General features: G+C 43.2%; 1 protein-coding gene across 5 annotated transcripts in view; it reads right to left on the reverse strand.

Annotated features, from left to right (window-relative positions):
* Positions 1 to 9,161: 9,161 nt before the first annotated feature.
* Positions 9,162 to 20,814, reverse strand: part of wnt5a (wingless-type MMTV integration site family, member 5a) — a 12,636-nt gene continuing 983 nt past the window's right edge. For 2 of the 5 annotated variants that reach the window (XM_030056019.1, XM_030056018.1), the window contains 5 exons: positions 20,711 to 20,814; positions 17,115 to 17,263; positions 14,686 to 14,933; positions 11,799 to 12,091; positions 9,162 to 11,152 (listed from right to left, as the gene is read on the reverse strand). The exon at positions 20,711 to 20,814 is cut by the window's right edge. In XM_030056019.1, the coding sequence (XP_029911879.1) occupies positions 10,694 to 11,152; positions 11,799 to 12,091; positions 14,686 to 14,933; positions 17,115 to 17,251 (1,137 nt within the window). In that variant the 5' untranslated portion in view covers positions 17,252 to 17,263; positions 20,711 to 20,814 and the 3' untranslated portion in view covers positions 9,162 to 10,693. The remainder of the gene's footprint in view (positions 11,153 to 11,798; positions 12,092 to 14,685; positions 14,934 to 17,114; positions 17,264 to 20,710) is intronic. The other 3 variants (XM_030056022.1, XM_030056017.1, XM_030056020.1) reach the window with 2 other exon arrangements.

The following is a 20,814-nucleotide window of genomic DNA, read 5'->3' on the forward strand; positions in this document are numbered from 1 at the left end:
AGCCAGGGGTAAGTGGGAAAGGGGGAATATAAGGAATGTGAGAACACAGGACATAAAAAGTGAAAAGCAAGGGGATGCGAGAAGAGGAGGGAGGTATTGGCACCCGCTACTTTCCCAGTTCTGCTGCAGGGCTGCATATATTTCATCCGCGGCGTTGGACAAAGACTTTCCTTATCATAATGTCCACTTTCCCCTTTAAAAAAAAAGAAAAAGAAGAAGAAGAAGAAAAAAAAACAACCTGTCACTCTTTCAGCTTTCCAAAATATCCATGACACTTGCAATTACAGTTCACTGTGGTCCATGTGACTCGATTACATACAAACATAGCAAAAAATATACATTAATATTCAATAGGAACATAGAATTAGTGTCACATGAAGTTCATGTTTAAAGGCAGTAGAATTTCATATGTATTGGGCCATAATATACCATGTCATGAGTCTTATTTATTTAGCAATCAAATGCCAGATATCTTCTTTGTGCCATTTCCAGTTGCAATTTCATCCTGCGTTTGGTGTGGAATCAGTGTCCATCTAGAAATGTGGGCCAGAGTGGAAAACTGATACTCATTCCAAGAGAATATGAGGTATGTGTTTCCTATACATGAGATAACTGGCCTTTCTTTATTCTCCGACCTCAAGTCAAATTTAATATATGAGCCCCCTGGATTCAAAAGCACATTATTATTCGATGTGTCAATAATGAATAATGTTCTCCATCTCTCCAGGATGAAGGTTTAGGTGAACTACTTATCAAGTAGTGTGTGGTGTGTGTGGTGTGTGTGTGTGTGTGTGTGTGTGTGCATGTGTGAATATGTATATATATATGCATGCGTTTATGTGTGCATCTGAGAAATCCTGGGGAAATTTTTGTGTGTAAGGAGACTGCCCAGCTCACAGTGCTGCTGGACACCTTGGCCAACCATAATCTTTCCCTGGGTTCCCTCTGTGTCTCAGATCAAGGTTAAGGGGGTCCTGAAAGCTACTCCATGTGCCTGTGTACACACACACATGCGTGCGCGCGCACGCACACACACACACACACACACACACACACACACACACACACACACACAAACACACACCATCACCAGCCCAGTGCCAGAACCCATTCATCAGGCCCTCATAGCTGGGCCCTGTCAACCTCCAGCCCCAGGCCTGTAGGCCTTAAGCCAGGGACTCGAGTTCCGGGCTCGTCGCCAGTCTGTCATGGTGCTGGGCCACCGGCCAGCCCTCCATCAGCTTTGATGTGAGCTGGAGAACCAAATGGCTGAAGAGGGGTGGCCCCTCAGCACAGGAGTTACACAGCACACTGAGCAGGTCAGTGAGCTTGACGAACTAACACGCTGGAGCTACCATAATCTTTCAGCACACACACACACGCGCGCGCGCACACACACACACACACACACACACACACACACATACACACACATATACACACACTTTCAAACAGGCATCTCAAAAGCATGGCTTAGGGAAGAGTTTTTGTTGTTTTTGTTAAAGTTTCCATTGCATAAGCTCCTTGTTATAAAATTAAATTGACGCTTGAAATATTTTGTATTGTAATATGATTAAGTGGGTTTAATTGTTTGAATTGGAGGCTTTATAGTACTCTACCTAATTAACATTGCAATAAATACACATTTTTTATTGCTCCACATGCTGAGCTATAATTTGTCAGATTTTCATCATGTCGAAGACTGAAATACGGCGTTTTATGGCACTGCAGGCCTGGGAGATTGATTACATCGGAGGAAAGCAGGCAAAGCAATGAACTGTTGAATTATGTCTTGTTTTAAAGGACTGTGCCAACTCTCATCTGCATAGAAAGGTTAACAGTACTCTCTCCCTTTTTCCTGTCCTCCCTCCCTCCTTCTCACACTCTCACACAGTCACACAGGGATGCACAGTTACAAAACTCACACATATCTCACCTCCCAACACAAATTTAACAACACTTTTGCCCAATCCTCACAGCAAGAGCGTTTGGTCAAGTAAAAACAACATTCACGTTTCAAAAACAACAAACGATGATAAGTATGCCTGTGCTGATTGACAGTTGTTGGAGATTTTCAATGTGAAATGAATTATGCAGGAAAAAGTGTGGTATTTTGATCTAATCAGAACCATAGTTATGCTAACCGTTCTCTGACCTTGATATTGTTAGAGGGGGGGAAATGATTTTACCAAAACATTCGACCGCAGCATCACCTCATATCTCCTGCTGTGGGGGTTTTCTGGTGTTCCTCTATCTGTCCTTCACACTCACTCCTCTTTTATCCTCTTATTGTTTTTCTCTCTGTTTTATATCACATGGAGCGTTCCTGAGAAGCCTCTCTGTCAGCTTATTAGACAGAATCAATTAGTCATGATGAGAGAGAGGATCCATTTTTTCACTGGCTGAGACAAACTACTGTATCCACCACCTGTGTCTCATTGCCCCGAATGCCATGCTCCCACATTGCATGCACTACAGTAACTCCTCTTAAGGGAACCAGCAAAACAATAGTCTGACCCCACAATTTAATTGTGTTTTTCACAAAGAAAGAAGGAGAAGAACAGAACAGAACAGAAAAGAAAAGAAAAGAAAAGAAAAGAACAGAAAAGAAAAGAAAAAAGAAAAAAGCTAAACAATTTCCCCTGCAGCAGATATTTCTGACATCTGTGGGTGTGATCCTAAGACAACAGAAAAATCACCAGCTGTAATGTGTAACAGTAATATGTTCGAAAAGATTTAGCCCATGCCATGATGAGAGGAACTGAAACACGACATAAGTGGGAGCAGAAGGCAGCCTTTCCCAGCCCCCCTCTGAGAGAAGTCTGAGCCAATAGGAAGTATGAATGTTCCATGACCAGACACAGGGCCATACAGAGGGATATTCACCTTTAAAAAGGTGTGAGATTTATTGGATCTAGCGGGACATTACCTGCATATTCAGCTATTCCATTTTTCCATCCTCACCACGTTGATTCATTAACCACAAAGACCTCAGTGTGTGCCCATGTTTAAACACCTTATTTCATTAAGTGCTCTTTAATGAGGGTGCTAACAAGCCTGGGTGTCAGTCATCAGGAAATAGACGGCCCGAGTGGCTGGAAAAATATGTTTTTCTCTGGTCTTGTGCTCACTCTTACCATTTTCCCAGAGATGGCAATGGTGTGATCAATGTAAGTGTTGATTCTGCTCTTGCTCCCAGTCCAAACTCATCCTCTGTGACCAGCGACGGGGGTTTCCCACCTTTGTTTTGTTATTCAATGATAATGGATTCTTTCTGTTTCACAGTTTGGGCCTCCATGCTCAGTTGCAGTAATAATATGGCCCATTTACCATATTTATTTTCAACACAGTAAATTAGGAAGTTTGTTTCTCAGCTTGATTTGACAAATCTTGAGTTGGGGTTTTACCTTCACTCAGGACTTCCTGGCACTGCAAGCCATTTCGGATCAGATTTCCCCCATTTTATATTGAAAATATGTCCCAATATGTCCCAGGCTATGCACCTGTCACATGTAAATAGCATTTTATACAGTGTATATTTTTCATTCACCATAATCAATTTCATGTTCAATGCATGTTAAAAAGATTTCTTATTCTATGCCTGCCATGAAACTATGAAATATTTTTAAAAGCTTTTCGCATATTGGTAGAGAGATGACATGGCTGTCCAGGGGAGGACTGGGTCTCAGGTGATTGATAGCCACCGGTGGCCAATGACTCACCAGGATCCCTCTAAAACCTGAGCTGCAACACTTCACCGCCACGCTTCATTACTATGAGAATTAAAGCAAATGACTTCATCTCCGAGACTGGGAGAGCATCAGTCACTGTCTGTCTGCTTCCTCCGCCTCTCCCCCTCTTTGTTTTTTTCTTCCTCTTCTTCTCACATTTTCGGTCCTCACTGCGTTGAGAGTGGGAGCGATCAGCTAATTGTACATGATGTGAATGTGGTCAGAGTGGATACGACTCTGTGTTTGACACCTGCTGAAGTTTCAGAGCCTTCACAGCCTCTGCGTCTCGGCTCTTCAGGTGTAACTTGAAACAAAAAACAAGTTTTTTTTTTTTTTTTTTTTTTGGATGAAACTGAACTTGAAACCCAGTGAATTCAGTTTTAAAGTCAGTTTGTTCAAAATCCTGTTTTCCCGTTTTTAACCCTGTCTTTACACTGTGCAGCCTTTCTGTTAAAACACTGATACTTATCAAATGGAAGGAGTGTAAACGATTTTGTTTTTCAACAGTTTTCTGGATGGAGAAGTGCCTTGACTTGTTAACCATGGCAACTTGAAGACTTTGACAGGGACATGAGCAGTCATGTGGTCATGTTTCTAAGCTACCTGACAATACAGTACACCAGATATGCTAATAACTTGATTTACAGTCATTATTTGTAGATTGTGTTGTAGGCACCTTCTCTTTATAGACAGGTAGAGTTTTCAGATCAGTTTTATTTAATGTGCTTGGAAATAGAGGGATTACATACAGATACAGATATATAATTCAAAGGCTTTATTATTTGTTTGTTTGTTTGGTATCTATGATTTATCTGTACACATTAACTACTACTACCCTATAGTACAACACATGGGATGGCAGGGTAGCCTTGTGATAAGACTGACCATCCTTCAACTGGACCCACATTCTAGTCCCAGGATAAGGAAAGTATCCACCCTGTTGATTTTTGTTTCCATTGCGGACCCTGCAATCCAAACTCCTTAGAAGGGCATATAAGCAAAAAGAGAATTTCCCTTTGGAGATCATTTTACTTACAAGTAACTTGTTGTACTTACATTGCGGCGCCGTTTGGTGCCTTTGGATCAGCCAAAGCATCCAGTCTATGCTTTTACGTTTTTCATAAGTATTCAGTTGGTGCAAGAGTTTTTTTTTTTTTTTTTTTTTTTTTTTTTGTATTGTAGCGTGCTCATGGAATAAATGTCTCTCATAGGAAGCGGGCAAAGTCATGTCTCACTCTGGGAGGTTTAGATGTAAAAATTATTGCTAGACACTGGGGATGAGAGTGGAAAAGAAAGCTCAATAACTGCAGTGCGATCCTTTAACCATAACTGGGCGGAACAGCACTGATCTCAGAGCAACCCCAGGGGCCCACTCCAGTGTAATCCACCGAGGCTTAGCAGGCTGACAGAATCACTCAGCTACTGGCTCTGACCTGGCACTCAGCTCCCTGTGGGGCAGGCCGACACACACACACCACCACCACCACCACCACCATGATAGAGGGAGAGAGAAGAGGGAGAAGATCCCATGGCAAACCACAAACAAGTGTGTCTGTTCTGGGGATGTAAACATGTTTCATTGTAGTGTAATCGGTTGCAGGCAGTAACACTAAGATGCAGCGACAGTGAGAGCCTATTTAACCTTTTACAGCCTGCGTGGAGTGAGAGCAGCGGTGTGAAGAACACAAAAACAAAGTAATTGTGTATATAAGCACAGCAGATCAAATGTCAGAGGAGAATAATGGAATTTGAGACGTTGCTCATCTCCTCATAACAATGCTCTGGAGCCTGTTAAAGCACATTGATAAAAAAAAAAATACTTTGTGTGATAAAATGGTAATTCTGCATGCTACTCAGTGTATCACAATAACAGACTGTAATCCTTTACTATCCTCTCAAAGTGAATATGTTTTCACATCTGTAAACAATCAAACAGGATGAGCAGCAATGCCTTATACTATTCCAGTGCTGCCGAAACACACACGTACAAACTCAAACCCGCACAGATAAACAGTTGTGCTATGTTTACCTTCCCCATCCCATTGATCTCATGGGATTTCCTCTGTAATATGGGAATGTGGATACATAATAATATTCCCCTGCGTTGCAACTATGTGAAGTTGCATAAATACTAATAATCACACGTGACTATGGAAAGTGTATGGCTAATTCATAAAGTGGCACCCAGTAGCCACACAGAGCACCCAGTCTAAGATAAATCGATCAGTGGACAGGTGATGAGGCTGGATGACAAAGCTCAGTATTGATTCTTTGATTTTACAATGCAGCCCTCAAATTTCAGTCGGATAAGGATTAGCTTGGACACTGATTGGTCTCTCTCTCTCTCTTTCTCTTCCTCTCTCTCTCTCTCTCTCTCTCTCTCTCTCTCTCTCTCTCACACACACACACACACACACACATGCACACAAAAGCCTCAGTCATGCGCACTGAGAAATGCTGACCTCTATGTATAACCTTTCTATTTTCAGCCAGAGTTGCGCCCCATTGAAACAACTTGTGGTGTGAGTGGTTTTTTGGGGGACACTGGGATAGAACTGGCAGTGAGAGAAGGGGGAGCGGGTAACTCTGTGGCACCGACCCGTCTCTCTGATCCAGTCCAGACTCTGTTTGGGACGTCACGGTGTGCTGTCCTACCCGCTTTCTCTAAAACACACAACCGCATTCCCAAATAGCTCTCAATTCAGCTCAGTGGAGTGCTCTTATTTTGGCCTGGTTGTAGCTTTATGAGAGTTTTACAGTAAGAGACATGGAAAGGAATGAACTCCACTTTGGTTTGGAGAGCTGAGTTTTGCCAGAGCTATAGCACTGACAGCTCATGTACCCTGTTCTCTGAGTCTATGGAGCACAACGCTGGCCAACACTGTTCCCTGGACTGTGTTTTTATCAGACTGTAGTTACCCATACTAGTTTCTGAAGTGACAGTTTACTGTACTCTAGTTACACTTACGATTAGGTGTGGCGATTATGAATAGGAGAATGACTATATGAACTGTGGTGGCTATGCACCACAAAATTAATCCATGGTGTGGCATGGTAAAAAAAAAAAAAGGGACCAGAGTTCAAGCTGAGGTTTTGTTTCACAGATGGTAAAGTATGGTGTAAATGTTTTACATCAATATCTGTGGTTTACTGTATTTCAGTTACAGTAGTACATTAGTTCAGCCTTTTCCACTGCAGGAACAGTATCAACAAAATATTTATGAATGTATGACGTTGTGGTCAGAAGATCTGGCTGCAGCGGAGTGAGGTTGCCTCGCATTAACTGGCAGCTTTGTGTTAGGAAAACACAACTTCTCACGTAATTGTCTTGAAGAACTTCTGAGGAATGTTAATGTGATGGAAGAAGAATGAGGGAAAACCACTTCATAGGCTGAGAGCCTTCATTTTTTTTCTTTTTTTCTTTAATCCAGCCAGTTCCCCTCATCTTCATAATCATCACCTTTGCATAAATCCAAAATCACATGTGCACTCACATTGTGCATTCACACACACGAGAAGTTGTTTGTGTACTTTCAACGTTTCGAAAGAATGAAACCAGCAATGTTCCTATTGTGAGAAAGCACTCCTATAAACATTTGTTTCCATTTATCTTCAGAGAGAAAGGCAGGTAAAAAGAGAGCAAAAGAGAGCAACATGAGATAGATGGAGGGAGGCTCTTTCAGACACGCTCTTATTTTCTTAGATAAAATGTCAAAGACAGAAGCCAAGGTTTGTCTTTCCACCTACGTGTGTGCGTGTGTGTGTGTGCAAGTGTGAAACAATGAAGTGCTGTCGCAATGAACCCGTAAGTGTATGTACACAACCCAAATCACCACCTTATCACACTCTGTCTGTAAGCAAAAAAGACAGTGTTGTATTCTGCAGAACAGGCATATAAATATTTACTCACTTGCCCGCATTATCCGCCAAAGAAGAGGGGGTCAAGAGGGGTGGACTGACATGAAGGGAGGGGGAGGCAAAGAGAGTGCTATCAAGATGAGACGTCCAAGTATTTCGTTTGAACATTTGGGAATATCCGACACGGTGTGTGTTTGCGCATCAAGTGATAGTCATACCTGTGCACCTGTGGGTGTCACGTTTCCTATGTCTGCTGTATCTGTCTGCTGTGTACCTGCATTTCAGTTTATGCCCTTACTTTGAAGATTCCTGCTGCTACTAAAGCCAGCCAAACACACCCCATATGCACACACAAACATCCAAAGAGCCCCATACAGTTCTGCCGGTAGCGGCTGATCTGCATGCACACAGAAATCCAATGTCAATGTGTGATTTCATGTCCATATAAGCCCTGCTGTTGACAGGAGGGTCAAATATGTAAAAAGTCTTGCCGGCCTTGGTCTCTGTAGAGTCTTTCTAACTTTTACACTCTTTCAGTCTCTCTCTCCTTGCTGACCTTGTATCTTTCTCTCCTGCCTTTGCTCATTGGCCTGTATGACACCAATCAGAAATGTAAACACTTGTCATGACGCAACACATCTTGTGCCAGTGCCGCAAATCTCAATAAGTGTGCGCACATGCACGTAGACACACGCGGGGCCAATTGACAGGGTCACATATGGGATGTGCTCCTAAAGTCGGTATCGTTTTACCAGTGTAAATATTAGTCAATGTCAGGACCGTTTACACAGTAATGGCAGTCCTTCAACAGCTCCACTTTTCCTTAAAGCACGTTTTCTCTGCTCCTCTCCCTCGAGCCTCTCCTCTCACAACCTTCTCCTTATTACTCCCTTCTCATCCAGCCCTCATGTAATCCCCCGTTTCTCATTACCCCATCCTCTCTCCTTTTCTCTGTGTCTCCTCTTGAGCTCCAGCACTCTCAGGCAAGAGCCAGTCATCTTCCAGACAGGCTCGATCCCATTCCCCACATAGAAAATCCCCCTCTTCCTATCCTCCTGACACAATATGATTAATCATTCCATTAACTGATCCGATGTCATCGAATTGTTGAGGGGTGCTTATAATACAGCCTCCCTCATCCCTTGAGAGTCACCCAATCTGCAGGCCATCTTCCAAAGCTCTCAGGCAAGCTCTCCTTGTCTTTGTTCGTTCCATGCCTAAAACAGCTGTCATCCAATGTGGGTTTGCCTGTTTGTCACTAAATCTGCCCTCTGGTGAAGTAATGTAGCTGGTCAAGAGGAACCTGAAAAAGTGCTGGAAAAGGAGGCACTGAAATCCTGTTAAATTTAAAAGGGAAAGTTAGATGCTCTGAGTCAGTCTTCGTCTCTGTTAAAGCATACAGAGAAAAAATACAGAGAAACAAATCTCACCCAAGGAATTCATAAGTAGGTGGTCATGTGTAGGTGCAGGTATTTAAAATGTGGCTAAAATGATCTGTAAGAGCCAAAGTCACAGAAACATGGAACGTGAAAAAAAATTCATTGGATCACATATCTTTAAACACTCCTCTGCTGGTTTTACATTTGATATTTATTGAAACAAAGTAGAGCATTGAGCCAATTTTTAAAAAGTAACAAAATAACAGCTATAACACATTATGTTTAACAAACCTCAAATTCATGGAGAAGCTTATAAATATACATAGTTTGAATTGGCAGGGATAGTTAATGCTTTTCTATTGAGAATCATCACAGAGACAGTGAATACTAACTGAGTGGTATTGGAAGTCTGTGGCAACGCTAAAATCATGAACATCTGTGATAAACGTGTAACTGTAAAGCCGGACATAAGTGAACATAAAGGAATTTGTGTTTTGAAAGAATAAGGTGCATTTCCCTTTAAACAAAAAAACCCCAGTGAAGAGCCATATTTGTGAGAACAAAACTAAAAAGTGACTTTAAAAAAAAAGAAAACATGGGGACATCCAACTAAACGTTGGTCTACGATGGAGATGTTTGTTTTCCATTTCAAGGAGCTTAAAAGAGGATCTGGATAAAAGAAAATAAATACATACAATTTACTGATTGGTTGGATAGACGTACTATATACACAGAGCATGGAATATTTCACCATTGTAACCACAACATTGCCCATATATATTCAAACCATGTTAAGTATCATAGTATAATGTTAAGTGGATAATCTGTATTAATATGGAAAAGAATGTAGACTATAATATTGATATATTTGCTGAAGATGCACTGTCGTAAAACAGTTGAACAGACACGTACAGACAGGTTTAAGCTTCTGTTTGAAAGTGCATAATGGTGGAGGGCTTGTTGCAGCACCTGGGGAACACTAAGGCCTCTGGGCCAGCTTAATAAACAGCCCAATCCCCAAAACAGCCCTCTTACTGTACCCATTGTACTCCAGAGACTCTTAAATATTCTTTAGACCTTACTCGACATGTGGTGAGAGGGGACAAATAGACTATGGATAAGATGTGAAGGCTGGTTGGGACTGGGCCCATGAAAACACATCCATAGACTAGAGCACACAGGCATTATTCTCTTCTCAACACAGTCATTCCCAAACAACAAACAGGGACCTCTTAGTCAACTAAACCACAAATATCAAACTATTTTTGTTAGGTAATGGGCAGAGCAGTCCAATTTCACAATCATAGTGGCCCATATGACAAGCCAAATGACAGGATACTTTTTAAGAATTCAAAAAAAAATAATAATAATATAAAAAGGTTGGGGGTGTTGTTTTCCAGCCAGGTTTAGGCACTTGAGGGGATTAGCACTGGCTGTGATGACTGATCAGGAAAAAAAACAACAACATTATAATCTCAAAATAAATATTTCACAATACTCTCAGTTTCTGAAGACATAAGATTTTTTGAAAACTCTAACAAGGAGCAAAGAGTCAGTCTTTTTTGCAATGGTATAATTGTTTAACTCTATAAATATAATTTATATAGTTTTTCTTTCTTCCATTCTCTCTCTGTGTTCAGCTCCTTTGTTCCTCTGCTCATGGATACACACAGCTGTATGCCCATCGTATGCAAGTACACACACACAAAGACAGCAATGCTCTTCTCACTTGCAGACGAACTGGTCTACCGTTTTGGTGCAGCGCTTGCACTTCACGTAGCAGCACCAGTGGAATTTGCAGTGGCAGCGCTCCACAATCTGGGCCTTGTACTGGTCGTATCCGCGGCCGCAGCACATGAGCTCGCAGCCGTCCATGCCCTCTGACGTCTTGTTGCAGAGGCGTCCCACCGTGCCCAGGGAGCCTGTGCTCTGGTTCTTCAGGCAGTAGTCTGGGCTTGACTCGATGTACACCAGGTCATGGCTTGTGGGAGGATTGAACTTGCTGTGCATCTGCACCAGCTTGCCGCGCGAGTTGAGCTTCATGGCGGCGGCGCTGTCGTACTTCTCCTTCAGCGCGTCGCCCACCTTGCGGAAGTCAGCCAGCTGGAGCCAGCAGGTCTTCAGGCTGCAGGAGCCCGATACCCCATGGCACTTACAGGATACATGGGCGAGGTCGGACACCGTCTGACAGAGAGGAAGAGGTTAACAGACAAATGCAGAATTAAAAAAAAACAAAACAATAAACAGGTCACTCTTATGCATGCAAACTGAAGAAAAATGATATGACAGATGCTTTATACTTCTAATTACTGTATTTGCACAATGTCAAAAAGGTGCAAGATTTCAAAAGGTGTCATTATGTAATGGAGGACCACATGATCTTCTCCATGTCTCCGACCTGGAGCCAAAAAAAACCTTGTCCACTCATTTGTCCCACTTGAAAGAAAAGTACCCTGGCAGCGGATATCTGGCAAAATGTTTCCTTTGAGGTGGTTTCAAAGCGATTGGAATAGACTACAAACCCCAGAGCTGCCTCCCATGATTCCGTCTCCCCACAGATCAAAGCCTCAGGAGGGGAGAGCGGACAGAGCTGTTACACAGATGATCAACAGAGAGAGTAATCATCTGATTGACCTGGATTCAGTCACTCCTCTTGCACCTTGTATCATTCTCACTGCCTTGTCTCATTCTCGGGCCTGCAGTCTGTATCTCCGCCTTACTTCTGATATCATTTAACTAGGGTTCTTCTCCCTTGATCTTTGCCATCTATGTGTGTGTGTGTGTGTGTGTGTGTGCCCGCGTGCCAGTGTGTAAGCCAGTGTGTCCTTACCCTCCGTCCAGCCTCATTATTGTGAAGATTCATCATCAGCCGGGCACTCTCATATGAGCCCTTGGGGTAGCTCTTCTCCCTCTCACGTGCGTCCACAAACTCCTTGGAGAACCTGTAGCCGTAGTTGAGGTTGTCCCCGCAGCCGCCCCACAGCCAGTCCCGGGGCAGGTCTTTGGGGCGCGCTGCCCGACTGCACCCACAACTGGACAGCTCCCCCTCTCTGCAGGCACGGCTTACTGCGTTCACCACCCCCGCTGCACTGATGGCATAAGTGAACGCTGTCTCTCGACTGCCTGTGGACACACAGATAGGAAAAGCACGTCACACACCAAGATGAATGAAATAAAGGATGTCAGAATGTTGAAGATTTTTTTTGACATTTGTCAAATCTAAGTCCAGCACCACCATGTCTTAGGTTATACATTTCTATTTATTTTAAGGGTGTTGCTGTCATATTGCTAAAAGTATCTGTATTATGTTGTGAGACATAATTCTATATGTCAGCATTCACCATTCACTTAGATTACAGAGCACTTCAGCCAAGAGCTGTAGGCTTCTCATCACCAACATCTTGAACAATGGAATCCGGTTTGCTGTTATTGGGAATCAGCCAGAGAGAAGAGAGCGCCCTCCAGTGACAGAGACCTCTCGCAGCATGCAGCTGCCGTTTCTCCCAAATTGAATGTGACAGGAGCTCTCTCCCTGTATCTGTCATGACTGACTGATTCTGGAGTCACTGCTCATTAGCTCCCATTGTTTCTTCCCCCTTAACACTTCCTCTGTGGAGCCTGGGAGGAAAGAGGTTGAGGGATTCAAGAAAAACAAAACAATATATATGGCAGTTCTTGCTGTCACCAACTGCTCTTTTTGCATTACTAACCCACAGACTGAACATGTATGGGTTTGGGAGAAAACTGTGAGGATGAGCAGCTGGAAAAAAGAAACAGCCAACTAAACTTTGAGGCTATATGCTGATGTTGAAGACCGGGACTGCTACAAAATACAAAAAAAAAAAAAAAAAAAAATGCACAGCTCATATACCTGCTGGGCCAAGAGAGCATACTTTAAGTACAATAACAGATAGGCAGCAGAAAAAAAGAAACACGAAGAGGGAGAAACAAAAGAGCTGGAGAGATAAGTCAAGAAAGACATTAGGAGGAAAAAAACAAGAAGCAGATTTGAGAAAGAGACAAAAATCACACACAAAAAAGGGCAGATATAAAACAAGAGAATGAGTGAGAAGAGAACAGAGAGTGAAGGAGACATATTGGAAGTGGTGTGTGAATGCTATCCAAGTGGGAAGTTGTGGCGGCAGTAGAGTTGACCAGAGGGGAAAAAAGGTTATTAGTCTAGTACAACTTCAAACTGGCCTGAGGAGATTGGCTTAACAGTGGACATGTGGACAGACGAGCTGTCGTCTCCCGCGCTGCTGCCTCCTGTGACCCTAGAGCACTGGCCCTGGCCCATCTCCCATCCTCCAGAACGGAGCCTGCCCTCTTCTCTACCCCAGTCTAGCGCTAGCCAAGTCAGGCAGGGAAGCGGGTCTAACTGAACCCCAACCCCCCTGGAGCTCAACCCTAAATCACAAGCGGTGGGTTAGGCCAGCAGACAGACAGACAGACAGACAGACAGACAGACAGGGGAGGACATGTTTACTTGGCCCCAGAGTGGGTTGAGATGGGAGCAACATCGGGGGAGAGAGAAAGGGGAAGAAGAGGAATGGGGGAACTGCTGCTGATGAGGTTTCTATGAAGACTGATCTGCGGAGAGGGAGTCAGGAGCACCGGGGTGGAGCGGGGGTGGGGGTGGGCGGTGGAGATAGAGACCGGCCCCCGAACAAAGCTATTCACAGGGAGGAATCATAAAAAAACAGACCCGTGCACGCAATGTCACATACAGCATATGGGCCCATATGTAAATGCGAGCCAGCGTGCAACAACACACCCCGCTCTCTGGATTTGTCACTTAAGAGGAATTTGAAAAGAACCCCATAATGTGAACACCACAAGTGCTGACTATTATCAAAATTACAAAATGGGACCCATTCCGATTTTGCCACACTACAGATACAGGCCTCGACTGCAGCTCGACTGCCATCGCCTCGCTGACAGGCTATACTTTCACTCCAACTCACTTGGAGAGTTATGATCGATAAATGCCAACAGTAAACCACCTTTACATTGGCCCCCGAGGTGCAGGCAAGCATCCAGAGAACACTCAAACAAACCATGTCAAATGATAGGATTCAAGACTGGGATTCGCTCTTAAAAAGGGAACTGTAAAGCACCAGAACCTTTCATACGAGATATGAGCACACACACACACACACACACGCACGCACACACACGCACGAGTAGTGTAATCTCTGACAAGGTGATGTATTAGTGCTTACGCTCACTGCACTCCCATTAGCTGTAAATATAGGGCAGCTACAGTACAGTGCAGCTTCAGACTGTGTGTGTGTGTGTGTGTGTGTGTGTGTGTTTGTGTCTGTGCATGTGTGGGTATGTGTGTGTGTCAGATTGTCTCCCATTCATCAGGGGAAAAGCAGATTCCCTCGCTCCCTCCCGCTCTATGTCGGGGGCTGGTCTAGCAGGCCAAAGCCACATGTGATTTATCCAGCAACCTCACCCACCAACTATTCCCCCCACACAGCTGCTCAGAATCAGCAGCCACATACACTCCACACACACACACACACACACACACACACAAAGAGACAGGGAAAAGATAGTCTAAGTAACACAAGTGAATATGTACAATGTGTGTGTGTAAGTGTGTGTTTATATTTGATGGACTGCACGCACATGTGTGTTTGTGGGCAGGCTGATGCTCTGTGTGCCTCCACAATGTGCTCTGTGTTGTACACCATTATATGTGCCCTTACCGATCTGCATGACCCGTCCAAAAACAGAAGAGTTGTCCACCGTGCTGCAGTTCCAGCGCCGATGTCTGAACTGGTACTGGCACTCTCTGATGCCTGTCTTGGCGCCCTCGCCAATGTACTGCATGTGGTCCTGGTAGAGCTGGCACAGCTTCTTCTGGCCCTGCGACAGCCCCACCAGCTGGCTACACAGAGGCTGGGCACCGATGATGTAGGCCTCAGGGATCAGCAAAGGATTCATGGCTAGAGACCTGGACAAGGGGACAATATAATGCAATCTTTTTCAATCATGTGCCATCGAGACCACAGAGAATGCAGTTTTTTTTTGTTCCAGCCAATCACGACAGCAGCTGATTTCCCTGATTAGTTTCTCGCTGTCTGGTTGAGTGTGTGCTAATCAGTGAAATAAGCTGGTGCAGTGATTGGCTGGAATGGAAACCTACAGACTCTTGGCCCGCCGTGGCACATGATTGAAAACCACTGCACATACATGTAAGCATAGACCAGGAGGAGGAAAGGGAGAGCGGTGTAGGCGGGAGGAATGGAGGGAAAGAGTGAGGGGAAAGGAAAGCAAAAGAAAGTGGAAACGAGCAAAATAAAGAGGGCATGAGCGAAGGAAAGAATGAAAAAGAAAAACGAGAGAAAGAAGAAAGAAAAAAATAGAACTTTTAACTTGACACAAACTAATTTATTATAGAGTTTCTCAGAGGATACATGTTAGCTGACTAACCACATCCTGCACCAGGTTCATCTATTTGATTAATTTCTGACTGACTTTTTTGCCGAGGTATTTCATGCACCACTGTTTCCTCACACCAGCACAACACACTAAGAGGAGAGAAGTTGGATATTTATGTCATTTATCTATTATTAATTACACAGACCAAAACAGGATCATTGATCCTAACGAGCTCTGTTCAGTGTGTGTCTGTGAGAGAGAGACAGAAAGAAAGAAAAGAAATACAGAGAGAGAGAGAGAGAGAGAGGAACACCAGTACGAGCATCTGGTTCCAGGCCACAGGACAATTAGAACGCCCCATCCCTGAGCCCCAAGAGAGAGACAATTAGCCCCTAGTGTAACCTGATCGACTGGGGAAGCTCAGCAGCAAGGGAATGCAGACCTAAGTGTGCATGCACTCACACACACACACACACACACACACACACACACACACAGCAGCAGCACGCACTCAAACACAAAACATACACAGGCAAATCAAAATACACAGTTTGCATGCTCACGCACAGACACACACACACACACACACACACACACACACACACACACACACACACACACAGTCAGCAGCCTCACTCACTCTGACACTCTAAATCATTTACACCTGTGTCTCCTCTCCGGGAGGAAACTGAAAGACACACACATTACATATTGCACTCGAAATTCAGCTTTCCAAAGGCTCTGTGGTAAATGCGCTAGGCCTCATCTGAATCAATGAATCAATCAATGGATTATTTGGACTTTTATGAAGCCCCTGAATGAGCTGAGCGCGCTGAAAACTAAAGTTCAAATCAAATGAGCTAAAATTGTAAATTATTATTTTCACATAACTTGGCTGTTGGTCATCACCGCATGACATCAGCGTTGGCTTTGATGTGCCACTGCTCAGTCAAGTATCTGAACTAAATAAAAAGCCCGACACCGAAAACATGGATCTGAACGCTCCGTTTCCTGCTGCGAGTGGGCTGGATGGAACATACACTCGTGCACAACCACAGACGCACATGCATGCACGCACACACAGGATGTAAACAGTTGTGATTTGGTTTAAGTTGTGCCTCTATGGAGATTGGTAAACAGTATTTTCCCCTATCAGACGTGCTCTGTGTGTCTAAGAACGGCACGGTCAAATTTAGACTTTTCTCCTAATAGCAACAGGACGTGTGTGTACACATGGACACACACACGGTCAGCACACACGCAGACTACGTATATATATGCACACAAACATACACACATGCAGACACGCACAAACACACAGCGTTCGTGCTTGCACATATTTAGATACATACTCAAAAACCACAGCATTCTATGTTTTCTATAATATTCATAATTTTGGTTTGGCAATATGCAGAGAGAGAAAATAAGGGAGAAAAAAGGTCTTCCTGAAAAGCTAATGTGCTACAGTCAGCATGTTGTATTACTTCATATGTGCTGCAACTGAGGCCGAGGAGGCACACTGCCTAAATCTGATGCTGAAACTAAGTAAAATACTGAAATAAATACACTGAAAATATTTTTTCAGGGTTTTGTCATTGTTTTAAGTGCAGTTACCTCAATCATTCTTCTATGAGGGAAAAGAAACAGAAAACATAGGTAGCAGGCGGACGGTTCCACTCCCCATATGAAACACACACACACACACACACACACACATAAAAAAGCAAAGTCTGGAGAGAACATGAATACATACCACCATGAGTTGGCCTCCACCACCACCTGCATGAGGAGTGTGAGGAGTGTGACGGCAAAGACACAGTGCCTTGAGTCCAGCACGCCGCCCGAGGGCCAGCACACTGCCCGACACACACAGCCTAGCCCCAGGTTCATACTGCCACTGATCTGAGGGAAGAGAGCAAACATGTCAGACACACACAGACACATGCATGGGGGGAGGTGGGGGGGGACACATAATATAAAACAGAGATGGAGAAAGAAATAAATGTGCATGTCTGAGATGTTGAAATATGGAAAGAAATTATGTTTGCTGTGTGCATGCTGTGTAGGCTATGTGCATCTGTGCTGCCTGCATATGTACACATGCAGTTGCACATGCATACTGCATACATACTCTGTGTGTGTGTGTGAGAGAGAGAGAGAGAGAGAGAGAGAAAGAGAGAGAGAGCAGGAGAGTGAGTGATGAGCACCCTGGGGCCATCGGTGCCTGCAGAGCAGAGCAGTCATTTGGCAGCGGGTCTGAGTGAGAATCACATATGACTGATGGACAGACAGTCAGAGAGGACACAGTGGCCATCAAATCCCACAGAGACACATTCCTACCTGATAGTTCATTTTACTCAGAGAGAAAGAAGGCACAAAGGCAGAGGCACAGGAAGACAGAGACACCAAGACAGTGTGTGTGAGAAAGACATAATATTTGACTTGGGGGCTGTAATTGGCATAAAATGTATTTGACCAAGTCCCTGTTTATAAATCATTTTTACATACTCAGTGTTGAAAAATACACACGCACACACAAAATCCAGCCATATTTACGGCAAAGTCGACGACTGTGTAGCGCTAAAGCTAAGATGGTTCTCATTTTATCTAACAAGGAAGAGCAGCCCCAAAGTTTGAGAGTGCTATAAATTCAATGTATTCAATATCGAGGCCTTCATCCTATAGCGAGCCGGATTTTAATAACTTCGATACTACATTTTTCACATTTGATTTTAATTGGCAAAATAATTAGCGTTGTTTATTATTAGGGAAATAGGCCTAAAAGTGAAAATCTTAAGAGCCACACGCTTCAGTTTTACCATATTTAATGATATGATTTTAATGAAACTGACAGGGGTAACGAAAGCAAACACTCGCTGAAATGAAAAATAAGTCAAATTAATTTTCTGTATTTTTCAAGGTGTATGTCTATCAATTATTTAATTTGTCGTTTAATGAAAATTTCGGTCTACACCGATTTCTCGCATGTTTATTAACTCTCTTATTAATTATCTTAATTATGGACTGGACGTAGCCACCTCAGCGGCCTAAATTTATGTAAGTGGAGCCTTTAACCAGCTGGAAATTGCTGTAAATGACAAAGGACAAATAAATGAATAATTTCAGTTTGCTGTGCACTACCGCAGAGCTTTGGTGCGGCTGCTATAAGCTGCAAAAATAAGTGAAAATAAATTGCCTCTAAATTTGCGAGTTAAACGTGCCAGTTCTCCAGTCGGCCTGTGTGTGAATTCGCTGGGTACTGGGACTCGGAGCAGCTCTAATTTGTCACGCTGCGTTATTTTCCAGGGTTGAGTCGTCGAGACCTGGGCCTGCTTAATACTCATTAAAGACAAGGCCAAGTTCACCATCACTCACCCAACACACACACACACACACACACACACACACACACACACACACACACACACACACACACACACACACACACACACACACACACACACACACACACACACACACAAACATGTGCTTTCAGTTTGTGCACTGCCTCAATAATAATCGGCGGGGTAAAGTTCCCTTGTCTTTCTTTTCTTCAGCAGAAATATAAACCTAAGCAACACGGCACCAGAAGCGGTGGTTTCCACAGATTTTACCCCGGCAAGATGCCTTGTTTGGACCGCCGCAAGAAATAGTGCGCATTTCAAAATCAGTAACAGCTTATATGCTAATTAAAACTTATTTTTTGCGCATAGCGATGGAGTTGATTAAGAGCAGGCCAAACCAAATAACGTGACTGCAGAATGAAATATAACGGGATGAGTTAGAGGATTAATATTTACAAGAGCCGCTAAGATCACAGGTGCGCGTTAGAAGAATAAATTACAACTGCTTTGACAGTGTCTCATCCAATCAGATCTGAGCACCGGCACTGTCCGTTTGATCAAAACGGATGTGGAGAGCAGGCCATCCGCTCCATGGATTTTAGATGCCCATTTTTTACGAGTGGGTGAAGTTTCGGTTATTTGACAAAAAGGTGTAAGTGAAGTCATGAAAGTGCGCATGTTTTTTTTTTTTTTTACATCACGACTGTTGGCATCTCCAGTGCAAGTTACATAAGTCACGGGCTCCGTGACCCCTGGGAACGATTTGACCCGAATTAACTATTCATACTCGTTGACCGGATGATTGATGATTGCCAGACTGATTTTTGGTCGGTAAACGTGGCCATCAAATTTAACCAATTACTAAACCAATTTGAGGTGGGGAAAAATGAAAAAATATAAATCCTATATATGGCTATATAGAGAGATAGATAAAGGGGTTTTCCCCTTTATATATGCTGCTGGGATATATAATTTTTATTTGTAACATTTTATATTTTTATTGGTTTACCTTTTATTTATTTACTTTGGCCCTTAGAGTTCAGAAAAAAAATAAATCCTGCCCTCCGCCAAATGTTTAATTACCCAACCATTATATCATAGTTTGGTGATATTTAGGCCTATCCAAAGCTACCTCAGTCTCTCAAGAGCTTGACTTTATGAGCTAAATTGACTTAGATAGGCCTATCATTATTACGGTGCCTTTAGACAATTAATGAAACTCAAAATGACAGCCTTTAATTCATATTTTCACTAAGCATCAGCTCATTTTGTGAGAAGGACAAGGGAACCCTTGGATTTTACCAAAACGTTTAGGCAAAATGAGAGATCATATTTAAGCGAATATATCTATGATATCGTTTATATTGATAATTAAAAAAAAAACATTTCAGATCCAAGTGCGCCTAAAATAATTTTCCACTCATTTGCGCTAAAAATGGTTTGAATCGATTCAAAGAACATTCAAAAATATTCACCATTTGCCAAATTGACACCCTAATTTATAATAAAAAAAGTGTCCTAATTGACAGTGATGATTTCAATAGTAGTTCCATTTAAAAAGGGAAAATGAGGAGCCTGGTTGCTTGTCTGTTCTGACGCTTCTAAAACCAGGAGAGGGAGCCAAGTACAAGGATTTGTTACGAGAGGCAGCAGAAAGGAAAGCAGACACACTGCCTGACTAATTAAGTCTTTTTCAACAATGGTCAGAGAACGCGGTCGAAATTGCTTCCTTTTTTCAAATTAATATATAACAAATGATGAGCGTTTGGAGAAAAAAGAAAAAAGTTGCAATTAGACGTGCATGGTTTTTGCCCAGCAGGCCATTGGCATTTGGGTCAGCGTCAATGCGGGGGGCAACATGTTGCACACATCACATCTGTCAGAAGGAAATTTTGCCAACATCAAGAATAGCATCAGTTCCAAAGTGTCCTGTTGAAACTAATTTTCTATAAAAACAGGAATGCAGCTGTATGGAAAAAGCGTTAAGCGAGAGGCCTATACTCACCACAGAGCACAGCCCGTTAGAAGTTGTAATCCAGTTTCTGCAGACGGTATCAAACCAATAATCCCAGTGCAGCCCAAGTGAATTTGAGATCCCCCTCCCCGCTG

The sequence above is a fragment of the Myripristis murdjan genome, chromosome 7 (genome assembly GCF_902150065.1).
Source record: "Myripristis murdjan chromosome 7, fMyrMur1.1, whole genome shotgun sequence".
NCBI classification, from domain to species: domain Eukaryota; kingdom Metazoa; phylum Chordata; class Actinopteri; order Holocentriformes; family Holocentridae; genus Myripristis; species Myripristis murdjan.